Raw genomic sequence first — 14,024 nt, 5'->3', positions numbered from 1 at the left:
AACCATGTTCCTTAAATAACAGTAGACAAAACTCAAAACACAAAGGCATGGATATGTCACCATCCAGAGTAAAACGTGGGTAAAGAGATTTCATTCATTATTATTACAGTAGAGGCAGAAGCAGTAAGAAAGTGTCACTGGAAGATGCAGAGGAATGGAAGCTAGGAATATACCTGAATATATACTAGGAACATAGCCCAGAGAAGAGCTTAGAGATTCTTTGTTTCAAAGAAGAAAATGCTTACTTTGCTGATGTGTGTAGAGAGGAGGTGTTAAACACTTGTTATAAACAGGCTTGCGAATTACATGACTCTGATATTTTTTACGAAAAACAATCTGCCAAACTGAAACCACAGTCCTGGGGAAAAAATAGAAAATGTTTTAATAATAAATTTTAAATTTAGTATTTGGACTTTAAATACAGAATCTGAGAAGATACTCTTTAAACTAAAGGCAGTAAAATAGGCTGGCTTTGAGAACTGATCTGTCCCATTCTCAAGTCCTTTGGCACAGGAATAGTATTCTTAATTCAAATAGTCATTCTCCATATATTTTTAATCAGAAGTGTATAAACCATCTGATACACATGCTCCACTATCTTATCAGCAGTTTCTGCCTAGAAGTGAATAAGGGACTATCTCATTATAAATAACAATGAGACAATCAAAATGCCCCAGAATGCAAACAACAAGAACTTGAGTATAATCTGAGCAGTGGTTTGTACACAGCTATAGAAACCAAACCTGCCAATTGAGAAGTGAGAAAGAGCATGACATGCCATGGGATTGCAACCTACTATGGGACCCCACCCCATAGTTTGGGAAGTTGCCTTTGCCTCTCATATCAACTTTACTCAGCATTTGGGAAATAGAGTACATTCCTTCCTGCTCCTGTGAAAGCTCCTGTTTTACCTAAAAAAATAAATAAATAAAAAGTTTGGAATTTCCTGTTCCATAAAACAAAGTAACAAAGTCAGTTCTGGATGTAAAGTAATAGAATGCGACTTGCCACCCTTTTCCATACACAAAGAAGTAGGGCAGAATTGACATTTTACGTTCTCTCTGTAGCTTATTCTATTGCCTGTAACATTCTCAACAGAATATTGTTATAGCTGCAAAACTGAGCAATGAAACATTAACAAATGTCAGAATCGGGATTGTTTCTCCTGCTGATTCCTTAAAACTTGAGTCCTCCTTCCTCATCCCATTCCCCCCCTTGAGTTGACATATTTGACAAAATGTGTTCCTGTAGTGTGATTTTTCTTCCACAATAATACCTGGGTACCAGGGAGGGCATCATTGAGAATGAGGGACAGGCCCCTACTGTTTTTGGTGTTTACTGTTTGAATAAATACATGGAGGAGCAATTGAAGAATTTCTGCCCTATGGCAGTATGATACGTAGAATGGTTAGGGTTGGAGAGAACCTTATGATCATCTAGTTCCAACTCCCCAAATGCTGCTCCTATTAGTTGCAATTGCCTGTTCTAAAGACTGGAAGAACTAGTGCTTTTCAAGCATTTTTGACCCAAGTCTGTTGATGCTTTGTGTACTACCTTTAATAAAGGCTGTAACATTCAAAGGACATGAACAACATTCACTTTCCAAGCTTTCACTTGGACCATACTGAGGCAGAACTCAGCCTGATGCTGATATGTAATAGGGACAAGTTAGAAAAGGTTAGCACTTTTGACTTTAGGAGCAGTATATTTTGCATATTGTTCTGGATGGAATTAGGGAAATTAGGTGGCCTGTCACATGTGTTGAATTTAGCAGTGGGTAGTCTCATTGGTTTGCCTGAAGATTAGCCAGTTTTTAGTTTAATCATTGGTAATCCAGGTTAATATGGCTATGAAACTACCAACAAGTTACGCTTCTCCAAAGAAAATGAGTTTTTTTCTTGTGGAAGATTTTCAAAGGGTCAGTTTTGCAATGCTATGGAATAAGATTAACTAGTTAAATTGACAGCAAGTGTTTAATATAAATGTAAAGCATTGGCTAAAGTTATTTACAAGAGATCTGGAAGAAACGACCCAAACCTCAGCAGCTGAACATTTAAAATAAAACCTTACCTCAGAAAAAAGGCAGAGACTTTCAGACACAGTTAGGGGTGCTTTCAAAACTTCTATTTCTGAAGCTCTAGTCTGAAACATCTTTGAGAGGTCAGCTATGCACAGTCAAAACAGTAAGCAATTTCTGATGATCATTCCCCAACAAAGGATTGAAATGAATTTGAATTTCAAAAGTAGTTTTTGTCTCCATTAGTCACTACTAAGTATATGACCCAAAGTACACACTTTTTGCAGGTTTAAGCCAGGGTATGAGGTGTTCTTTAACTCCCTTTGTTTGACATCTCACTGATCTCTGCACTTATTTCTTCATGCAGGAAGAGGAATACGAATTCTAGACATTTTGAAAGATGGAGAGACCCTCACTTCCTTTTTACTGGAAGATGTTGGCCTTCCAGATATCGTTGTTTTCCAGCTTATTAATGCTCAAGTGCGCCCTGAACAGGTAGGTAGAGTATAACAGCTACCAAGCTGTTTTCTGTGTGCAATGCCATCTCTTGAGCTGTATATGCAAAACATCTTCAGTGAGGGCCTTGTTCCCAGAATACCTGCTGCCTTATAGGTTATGTGTGCAATTTCTCCCTTTGTTTTTGTTTTGTCAACCTAAAGGAAGAGGTGTTTGTTTTGTCTTTTAAAACTCTTTTTGAATATTCATTAAATACAGGTATTTGGTTTGATGCTGTCATTGTTCCCAAATAACAAGCAATAAGAAATGATACTGCCAAACAGTGCATCCATTCCAATGATTAAAGACTTGGCTCAAACCATAAAGCAGCTGTGCATCCTTTTGAGACAGCAGTCCTGATGAATAGCAGCAGAGAACTCTCTCTGCCCTGATGTCAGCCAAGTAATATGGGGGCTTTATGGCATTGTCTCGCATGAATAAGGGGGAGTGGAGAAGCAGACCCACTTTCTTGGATTCTGATTGAATAATAGATCTGCTCAGAAAATTCAGAGTGAAAACTCCAGGTCAAGTCCCTTCTAAGCAGGGGACTGTTTGACCAAGTCCAGGCTGCCTCTGCATTGTACTGGTGCTGGGAGCTCTGTGAGGAATGCTGTATTAATGAATGAATGTTGCTGAATCAGAACTCTGGAACAATTTCTACACTGCATTAGTGTGTGGGTGGAAGCAAGTGAATAACTGAGGCTGAAAGACACAATTCCTCTTTTTCACTGCCACATAAAACACAAATGCTGGAACAGTGTGTGGCCACAAAGAAGGAAGGGTATTAATAAACTTGAATGCAGTTCCTTTAGTGCACCAGAGGTTCCAGCTGGGTGACCAGTAGCCAGATTACTTATCTGTAGTGTTCTTGATTAGTACCAGGGGAAGCACTCTCCTGACTTTATCATGAAGCATTACCACAAGACCATACCAGAGCCAGTGTCAATTGATACATCCTACTTATTTTCACACCTCCATATCAGCTGAGATGGTGAAAATTTGCTTCCTTGCTGCTTGTGACAAAAAGAATATATACAGATATCCTGCTGGGCTTCTCCTTCCCTTTCATCTCTACCCTCTTCTTCATCAGAGATCTGTTGCAACAGGAGAACTGTGTGCTTGCTCCCCAGTGGCATTCATTCATATACTATTAAAAACTCTGCCTGCTAGTGTGCACAGGACTGAAATTCTCAACACCATCACTGAAAGTATGATTGAAGCCTTCTGGAACATGGTGTCTTTCTGCTGTATTTTCTGTGCTGATGTGGAAAGAGATGTAGTTCTCTTTATGCTGGAAATGAAAGAGAGAGGGAGCTGGAAGTGGCCTGGTGTTAAATACCACTTCTGTTGTCCTCCATGAAGTTTTCTTGTTAGTAGTAATCACAGGGGATGCAAGACCATCTAACGAGACCTCACTTACAGCCATTAGGAAAGAAACTCCTGATGCACAAAAACTAACTTTCAAAAGACCACAAGAGAATTCTTTTCAATAGAACTTGAGTACTTGATCTATGAGGGAGAAATCATTTAATTCTTACAGACCTTGATAAGCAAGTTACTCAAGCTGGACTTACAGTTGATTGACTAGAGCCATGACTAGAACCTAGATCTGTGGTTGTCTTAAGCCTCAACCATGGTATTTTGTCTTAGTTCTTCATGCTGCTCTACCCTGTGTTTGCTTGCATATCCTGCACTCCCTCTCCCCCTGGCTCTGACAGCACAGTACTGATCAACCTGAAAGCAACGTGTTTACAGGAGCCTGACTGTTGCCAGCAGCTGGCTGCAGATCTAGGTCTGAGCTGCCTGGGAGGGCAGGAAATGACACACAGTGCTGAAAAGCTAAACCTGATCAAACAGCCAACTAGCTGAAAAAATCATTTGGACTTCATCTTGCGAGCTTGGGCCAAACAGTGACACATTGATTAAAAAAAACCCGAGTAGCATTGAAGTTTTTCTTTGAGGGCCTGCTTTTTTGAGTCATTCTCAGATAAGGATAAGAGGCTGATGTTCGAACACAATAAGAAGTTCAGGAAAGATTGGCAACAGCCCACCCTACCGGAAAAATTGGAAGGGTGGAGGTTTGATGTTTTCCTAATCCCATCTGTTCATGAACATTCTTGAAATGCAGTTACAGTTTGTAAATAACCTCTCTTTGGTTGTTACTGGTTTTTTAGTCCTTTTTTTTTTTTCTTCTTTTCTTCTGTTTAATCCTTCTCAGTGATGTTAATGTCACGGTTTCCTCGTTTCACAAGGCAAAACAAGGTTCCCAGGCTGCCTCCCTGTGCAGCTCAGTTTCATTGCAGCTCCCAGTAGGTGATGAGGACCATGCCAGATCAGGAGTATATGGTTTAAAAATGCTGTTCTTGTCACACACATCCCCAGGACATAAGTGATAGGGCAAACAAGCAACTTCTTTCACTGACGTAAAGTGAGTTAAATCCAATTCAAATATTCCAGTTCGGCTTTGGAGGATTTTTGCAAACCAGAGTGACGGTACCTCTCAGATACTTTACTAGACATTTACATCCCTTTTTTGCACCCTAATTCTCTGGAGTTTTATATATTCCCCATTACAGACTTCACCAGACAAATCTCAGCTGCTAACTGTAGGAGACTTGCAGGTATAAAATTAAGAATAGGTTGCCCAAGGAGGTTGTGAATGCTCCATCCCTGGCAGTGTTCAAGGCCAGGTTGGACGAGGCCTTGGGTGATACGGTTTAGAGGGAGGTGTCCCTGCCCATGGCAGGGGGGTTGGAACTTGATGATCTTAAGGTCCTTTCCAACCCTAACTATTCTGTGATTCTATGATTCTAAGATAATGTTCAAAATCTCTTAGATGGCTTTGTTGACTTAGGAAATAAATGTGCACCTATGCCTGAGATGGTATAAGTGTGGTGTGTTTGTTTTGTTCCAAATGTCTTTAAGACTAGCATGCTCAGCAGATTGTTTTTCTAAAGACAGTTATATTCTGAGCTGATTTTGACAATTTTTTTTTCTATGCAGCTTTTGAAATTCATTTAGCCTAATGATATTTTGTCAGTGCATAGTGCTTATTTGTCTGAAAGCCTGCATTTATCTCAAGCACAGGAGGGATTTACAGTCATTACACTGTTGTGAGGTCTTTTCCTTGTAATTCATACTGTGAAATGAGGTGGACAGAGCATGGGATCATGAGCTTATATGCAATTTCCAGTGCTACTTTTATTATATTGCCATGTATTCTGTGCATTATAAAGCAAGTAGAACTGAACTATAGACTACCAAGAGCATTCCATTACAGCAGTGTAAATCCTAGGTAACTCTTACTGATTTCTCTGGAGGTATTACGCATTTACATCGGTTTAACTATGAACTTATCTGTTCCAGTAGTTGAACACTAAAGATAATAATAATTGTGTTTTTTTTCTGTCCCATGTTTCTATTAGAAGCAATAATCAATAGGTGGATGTGGTTTAATGTAAAATGGTGTTGTAAAGCCTGGGTGTATGCCTCTGCACAGTGACAGTGAGTAATGGCTGTGAGGAAGAGTTGGGGTGGAAGAGTCATTAGTGGGAAATGGAGCTGAAGAGTCAGTGGAATTGGCCTTGCTCTCTTAGAGCAACTGACAGCAAAAATATAACTATCTAAACACAAAAGGTAGAATCATGTGGCATGCTTGGTTGGGCCTAGGGAAATACTTTCAAGCAAGCCATACCTATCCCTCCTTAACCACAAAGATGGGTGGGATGTCATCAGTTGTGCTTAGATAATAAAGGGAAGACTCACAAGAACTTTTGCCATGAAAGGAAGAATCACTAATGAGAAGAGGAAGAATATGAAGCCAAAGTGGGCTAGCGTAACAGCAAGTGAAGCTGACCACATCCTTCTACCATTCATGAAAATATTAGGAGGGTCTGATATCAAGGTGTTCACTTTTGATAAATCTTTAATTGTTCCTGAGCAGTATGGAGTTCCACAACAGTAAATGAACCATTATTTCTGATTGCAGTTCGCCTACGGTGTCCCTAACTTGACTCTGAAGGATATTGCTTGCAGTCAGATGCTCCTGGACCGCTTTATTATCTTTAGCAGCAGAAGAGGTCTCCCTTCGGTGCACAAGGCCATGTGTGCCCTATCCCAGGAAAGCCTACAGAGAGTGGAAGATGCCTTGTATGCAAATGTTGATTTCTTTAAGCTGTTTCAGCTGGTAAGTGTTAACACAATCATCCTTCCATTTGTTGTCATTTTTTTTGGCTGATATTTCGTTGCCCTTCAAGAATTTTCTTTGTAATACACCACCAGTGTTCCAAGTGGTCTTTGTTTATTTACCCCTGCAAATGTAAGGTTATGGATGTGTGATTATTAACCTACTGTCAGCAGGACACTAGGCACTTCTGAGTATGCTTTGGGATGAAACATGGAATTTGCAGTACCATAGAACTAAAATATTCAGATGCAATTTTAAAGTCAGAGTGTGTGTGGAAGGATTATCTGGGCTTTCCAGCCTGTGTAACAAAACTGTGTGTGGCAAGAACTACAGGGACCTTACTAAGGGTTTTGAAAATACCCACCCAACCCATTCTGTCTTTGCTCTACCCTACATGGCAGAATTCAGTGCTGGAGTTAAAGCCATGGTACAGGTTGAGCTGAGATTGCCATATGAGCCTTTACAAAAAACACCACCCCAGAAACCCCCCCAGAGCAAACTAAACAACAGCAAAAAGTCCAACCCACCCAACTAAAAAACCCAACCAGACTAGTTGTACTGGTTTGCATTGATTTGTCTATAGAAGCTTTTCCTCACTTCTGTTCATCTTCATTGCCCTTTGTACTGTTCCTGTTCCTGCTGTGACCTTCTTGCCATAAATTAACTACAGCTGCATCTTTGGTTCAGTACAGAGATACTGTGCCATTTATAGATATGTATTTTCTTATTTGTATTTATATAAATTTAAAATTAATAACATTAATATGTTGAGAGATATATATAATTGCATACTGGGGTGGGGTGTTTACTTTTGCTGTCTGTCCTTTGCAGAATATTTTTCTAATACTCTATTTGTATTCTGCATGCTGAGCTGGTGCTTTCATAGAGCTATTCATAAAGACTCCAATGTCTCTTTCCTCATGACCCTTAGAAGCCATCACTGTGTATACGTCTTTTGTATTTGTTTGCCCATGATCATGACTTCACATTTTCAACAATAAATTGAATTTGCTGTTTTGCACCTTGTAACTGAATGTCATGGGACCATCACATCATCAGTTGGGTGTATACGGAAGGGAGGATATATGAGCAGCTGCTAAAGTTATATAGAAACTATTGACTGGAGTTTTCTGCCACAGCAGTGTAACATCATGATGAATTTAAAATGGATTTTATTCAGCTTTGAGTCGCTCAGAACTGGGAACAGGCTATGCCAGAAACTTTAGTTGACTCGCCAGCCAAATTACTGTTAGATTACTGTAGCATTGGCAGTCATTCATTGTGCCTGTGTGATTTTGCCAGTCCTGATAAGAGTCTGCAGTCAGCTTTTGAAAGCTGCTGGTTTCCATTTCTGCAAATACACTCAGATGTTTTCATGTATCTGATGCTCACTGGAAGTAGCAGGGAATTAATGCTACGGTACTTCTATGGTAGGTTTTCAGACTTTAAGGACTTCATGTGAAGATGCACACTGCACTGCCCAGATTTCAAATTAAGCTGCTAACATATCATGGTTTTGCTGCTATGTCAAATAAAATGGAAAGATGAGATTTGATGAAGCAGTTGTTTGTGTTTGAAGAAAATAATAGACTCACATGGGAGATAGAAACATAAACCTGAACTGAAAACCTGGAGTTGTGAAAGACTGGGTGTTCAGATGCAGGCTTATGGTCTGGTCTGTTACTACAAGATCTGGCTGCCAAGACTTCTCCTGAGCATTGGAAGCCTGATTCCCAGTGGTTTTTAATGTGCACCCATTTAATGTGGAGAAGAGGGTTTATCTTTTCATGATGTCCAGCATGATAAGATCTCAAGTTGGTAGAAGCTTTCCCACACTCCCATCATTATAGTTGCTAAATAATAATTTTAATATAATTCTGCGTTTTTCCAAGGCAGAAGTGCTCCTTTTAAATCAAAATCTATCTTGGTTACTCCTTTTCACCTAAAAGGTAGACTGTGCATAAGCATTCCTTGCTGCAGTAATGCATTAGTGCTTCCCCACTGCTTTGAAATTAATGTTTCTTTTTGAATTTGTAATACTTTAACATATTCAGGTATGTGCATAAACATCCACTCAAACCTTTCATGTGCTCATGTATACCCTCTAGGGCTTTTGACAGAAATTAAAGCACAGTTTGGATAGCAGAGACAGAAAAATAAGGCCTACATGTTACTGTCTGGCTTAGCCACCACAAGGAAAATGAGCCTCTTTCTGGAGCAGTGCTGTTCTTGAACCTGCCTCTTTCAGCTTCGTTTGAAGTCCTTTAAACCTTATAAATAAATTAAAATAGAATTCTGTAATACCTCATTGTGATTTTGGGTAGAGATAAGCAGTTCTTATCACCAAGCATGTTGCTGAAACAGCTGCTTTGATCAGTATCACCACATATGCTTGATACATAATCAAACAGAGTGTAGATCTACACTCAGTTACGTATGCAGAATGAATCTTCATTGAACTATTTGAAGCTTCTGTTAGCTTTAAAACTTCTAGAAGTACCTGTGTATTCAAAACCCACGTAATTTTCTGCACTCTTACGCTGTCACACACTGTACTTCATGCTCTTCAGGCTCCAGCAGTATCGTATAACCAATCACATACCCGATTTGGTTTTTTTTGAGTAGGGCTTATTTTAGCTGACTGTGGATTCCAGAACTGGACCTTCTGTTGCTGGAAAGAAACTCTTCAAGAATTATGCTCTTCATTTTTTTTTATGACACCACATTCATTTGCAGTGAATATGGAGATAGTTGGATAAATATTTTTGGGAAAACTTTCATCCTCCTCTGTGCTTAGGGTCAATAAACTTTCTCAGCTGTATGCTCTGGTATTTAGGTCAGATGAGAGTGTAGTTTGTATATAGTGTCCGCTGATCCTGTCTTATGCTTCTAGAGAGCATCAACTAGCTGAGTACATATTGAGTTATTTTAGGATGTTTCTAGTAAGACCTGATTCATACTGAATGCCTCTTGCAAAAAGTAGTATTTAGGAGCAAATGTGTAATTTTGCCCTTATTTCTCCTTTATTTTTCTCTAGCAACATGAAGCAAGTTCTTAATTCCATGTTTATCCCAGGCTTTTCTCTGGTTTGCTTCAAATTGTTCACAATACTTGTTGCTTACAGTTGCAAAAAAGCCAAGGTTAAGGCAAATGCTCCAAGAGTCCTGTATAATCTTTCCAGAAACTAGTTCCTCTAAGGAAAAGTGTATTTGAAGCACTGTGTGTATGTATTTCCTGCCTGAACTGCAAGTGACAGATCAGAACTTGCTAACATAAGCTTTCCATAAAAACTCTTGCCTTTGTGATTTCCTGCCAGGTACAGTGCAGCTGTCTCTTGCTTTCTTAACCACCTACTGACTGAAAGGAATGGCAGGCAATCAGCAGGGTGTGTAGCTACATCATTCTGGGGAAGTTTCTTTAGGACTCTGAGGACCAGGCTGCCTCCAAACTCAGGAAATCTCTCAAGTACTACCTGTTATTTACTCTCATGGTAAATGAGTCTGAATTCACAGGTTACCAAAAGTAGCCTCTGTGAGAAGCAGCTTCTCAGAAATCCCAGTTCCCTCATTCCTCCTCCGTTTTTGCACCTTTTGGAATGGTGGGCTTAAATAAGCAGAACAAATGCCAAGCTTATATTTTCAGTGGCTTTTGACTGTTTCAGCTTTATATTGGTAAGAACACTTGCACATGCTGCTGTGTGAGTCTGCACATGGGTACTGGATTTGTGGCCCCACAAGCCAGGCTTACAAGACACTGTTCCAAATAACTTAGAAGTATTTGAGCTAAAGAGATGCCATTTGGTTTTTCTTCTCTCACTGTAATAGCTGTTGTCATATGGGAACTATACAAAACTCATCTGTATTTCTGATGCATTTACAGCTTCCCACTGTTCTTAACAGAAACACTCCAGGTGCTGACCTGAAGGCCTGGGGAAGGGTGATGTCTAGTGTCACCCAGGCAGTGCAAAAGGTAAGTTGTCTATTAAAAATGGAGTCACTTTTCTAGGTAGCACACAATCCTCCTTTTCCTTTGTGCTTTTTATGTTCCAGTTACCTGCTTATCACAAAGTAAGTTGACTTGTTTGGAAAGAGCCGATTCCTTAGAAATTAATTCTTCTATCATTAGAAAATAAACGTAAAAGGAAGCATTGGCAATTATGTTTCTATAGTCTTTTCTTCAGAAAAGACATGAGAGAACAAGAACTGAAAATGGTGCCTATGACCAGAACAGAGGAGATAGAAGGATGAGGTTGTGACTGCATGCTTTAGCAGTGTGGGTACAGCTGAGACCTCACCAGTTCCTCCTTTGAGGGTAGTGATTAACAATGCCTTGTCTTACTGCAGCTAGCCAGGAAGCCAGGTGTTCAGGACCTTCTGGTGTTTCTGCAAGCATTTGTACAAGATGGAAGGCCAGAATCCTTAGGCCACTTGGTGAGCTCCCTGTCTGATCTTTTCTGTGGCTACCCAGAAGGAGGTGGATCCAGAGTGCTTTCATTCAACTGGTATGAAGATAATAACTATAAAGCTTTCCTGGGGATTGACTCAACAAGGAAGAAATCCAGTTATCTTTATGATAACACAACCAGTAAGTTTTTCTAGCAAACCATTACAGAGGCTGTAGACAGGTACAACTTCTGGTAGAATACCACTGTTGCTTTTATAAAATAACACTTCTAAGCAGTTAATTCAAGAAATCAGAGACAGCTGAACTTATTTTACTTACTGCTTATTTCATAGCTGGAAGCAGAGAAGCTCAGGAATTGAGAACAGAAACATGCATTTGTTTCAATATGAAGGGATAAACATAGTCACCATCATCATTAAGGCATAGGTCCCTCTGTCTTCTAATATATGCTACTGGTATCAGGAAGAACTAAGTGTTTCTGAAGAAGGTTCTGGAAAATGCAGTGCTGCATTCTGGAATTACTTTTCTCCAAGATGTGATACATGGCAGCTGTTCTCTTCCTGCATAAACGTACATATTTTTTATAGCAGTAACCTTCTGCAGCATAATTCTTTCATAGAAAGTATTTCAATTTACTAGTTTTTCTTGCTTTGATTTCCTCACTTATCTTCTTCCTATTGTAATAGGAGTGAATGGAAAGAGGAACCCATTTTATCTTTTCTATGACTCATTATTTTGTAGTTTTATTATGTCCCCTTCTGTTTGCCATTCATTTTTTTTTCTATACCAGCAATTTTTTTTCTGTACTAACAACCATATTATAGCTGGCAGTAGATTTCTCTGCCTATTCTGCTGTCATACGTATGGTTGCAAGGTTGCAGAGTACAGGTAAGCACTTTGCTTGATGAGAGATTCCTGCCTTTCACTGTTTGTATTAATACTTGGCTCTATTTATGTCTGAATCAGAAGACCTGTAAAGGGCTCAGTACTTCATTTCTTCAGCCACGGAACAATAGAGTTGGATGCTATCCAAGTAGACTAATTACTCCATAGTGCAGGAGCAAGATAGAAATGTTTACATTAAAATGTTTAGTTCTAAATCTTTGTAGGATGCAATTCTGAATTGTTCCAGAGTTCAACATTCAAGCCTGCTGGATCTCCAGTCCAATAGTTTACACTGTGTAAGAATTAACCTCTAACAGGAGAAAAAATAGCTTCGTATCAGTATCAACTATGATTCAAAGGAGCTAAGTCATTAGGAGAAAAGCAGTTAGAGTTCAGAATTTTTCAGTGAGATCTGAAGTGTCTAATTTCCTTCCATTTGAAATATCTTATAAGTAACAGCAAATTTCAAATGGTTAGGTTTATTTGTTTGCTCTTCTAATTTCCATGCTGTCTGCTTTACAACTCCAACAATTACTTAATAGTCTTTTCCATCTGGTCAGACACTGTACTTACACATTGCAAAATGTGCTTAAGCCATTCAGCTTCAAAATGCTTTAAACTGACCATATTGCAGGATGTTTTGTATGATAGGATTTGAGTAAGGTTGCATAAAGACTGTCTTTCTTTTTGTTTTTAGCACCTTTTTGTAATGCATTGATCCAGAACTTGGAATCAAACCCTTTAACCAGAATAGCCTGGAGCGCTGTGAAGCCCCTGCTGATGGGAAAAATCCTCTTTGCTCCTGATTCACCTTCTGTACGGCAAATCCTAAAAAATGTAAGCACTTCTGAAATACAAAACTGTTTATTTCTAGCAAATTGCATCCTAAGAAACATCCTGTGAAGAACAGTGACCTGGCTCCATCAACCTATTCAGATTTTCTTCTCAGAACCCCATTTGTTCTGTTGGTCCAGGAGTACGATCTTCACTGACAATCTTGGCCTACACTACATGCTTTTTTCAGCTTAAATTGTTTCTTGTTGGCATGATTTCACACTTACACCAGTACAAATAGTAATGTTTATATATATTTTACAGATGGAGGAACTTCAGCAGCTCTGTACCAGTAAATATTTAAATGGGGCAGTTACAAGACTTCCATAGACTCATTGAGGCCTAACACTGAGAGATGACAAATCAGTAGCAACATCGTGGTTTAGTATTATTATGTTGAGATCATAAATAATTGTCACTTCATGAAAATAGGATGGAACCTGGATATTTCAGTTAAGTGCCTTAATTTGGGTGAAATTAATCCGATTAATTAAATCAAGGTCACATATAACCTAGGTTTTGGCCACCTCTCAGCAGCTATGTAAGGCACAGAACTGCTGCTTGTAGTTCACACAGGAAAACATCAGATTTACAGCAGCCCAACATTTCAAATCTTAACTAATATCTTAACTATGAGAGTACCTGTCTTCTACAGCTGCCTCCCATTTATTCATCTACCCACATCATCATCTTCCTTTTTAGTTCTTGAAGGAGAGAAACAGCCTACCTAAAAACCTGAGTATTTAAAGAAATTGAAGTTAGCTGGGGTTAATGTGCACTTGTTTTTTTCATTACATACAAAATACAAGTTTATCCTAAGTGACTTCGATTCCAGTTGGATTTTACAAATTCTTTTCCAAGGATTATTAACTTTTCTGCTATTTTAATGAGTTTATCAAGTATCAAAGTAAAAACTACAGCATTTGTCAGATGCAGGTTTCTTTGTCACTGAATGGCTGCTTCATAAATTCTGTTTATCTTCTGAGCTTTCTAGCACTGTTTTCTGCTGTTTTATTCCTCAGGCAAACTCCACTTTTGAGGAACTTGAACGCCTCAGACTGTTGACCAAAGCTTGGGAAGAAGTGGGACCTCAGCTGTGGTACTTCTTTCAAAACAGCCTGCAAATGAATATGATCCGTGTATGTTATAACTTAGCAGGGATCCTCAGTAAGAGCAGCCTGTCACCATCCTTGATTTTTCCTA

The 14,024-nt window shown here is 39.1% G+C and overlaps 1 protein-coding gene across 1 annotated transcript in view; it reads left to right on the top strand.

The window, feature by feature from the left end:
* The window catches only part of ABCA4 (ATP binding cassette subfamily A member 4), a 70,729-nt gene that overhangs the window by 6,089 nt on the left and 50,616 nt on the right, over positions 1-14,024 (top strand). Inside the window, exons 5-10 of the mRNA XM_061378869.1 lie at positions 2,385-2,512; positions 6,501-6,698; positions 10,578-10,667; positions 11,042-11,282; positions 12,685-12,824; positions 13,844-13,960. Of these exons, the coding sequence (XP_061234853.1) occupies positions 2,385-2,512; positions 6,501-6,698; positions 10,578-10,667; positions 11,042-11,282; positions 12,685-12,824; positions 13,844-13,960 (914 nt within the window). The remainder of the gene's footprint in view (positions 1-2,384; positions 2,513-6,500; positions 6,699-10,577; positions 10,668-11,041; positions 11,283-12,684; positions 12,825-13,843; positions 13,961-14,024) is intronic.

Source organism: Neopsephotus bourkii, unplaced genomic scaffold, assembly GCF_033783945.1.
Source record: "Neopsephotus bourkii isolate Nb327-2 ecotype Australia unplaced genomic scaffold, CSIRO-AGI_Nbou_v1 NB_1768, whole genome shotgun sequence".
NCBI classification, from domain to species: Eukaryota; Metazoa; Chordata; class Aves; order Psittaciformes; family Psittacidae; genus Neopsephotus; species Neopsephotus bourkii.
The sequence above is the reverse complement of the archived record's forward strand: the minus strand, read 5'-3'. Positions and strand labels throughout refer to the sequence as shown.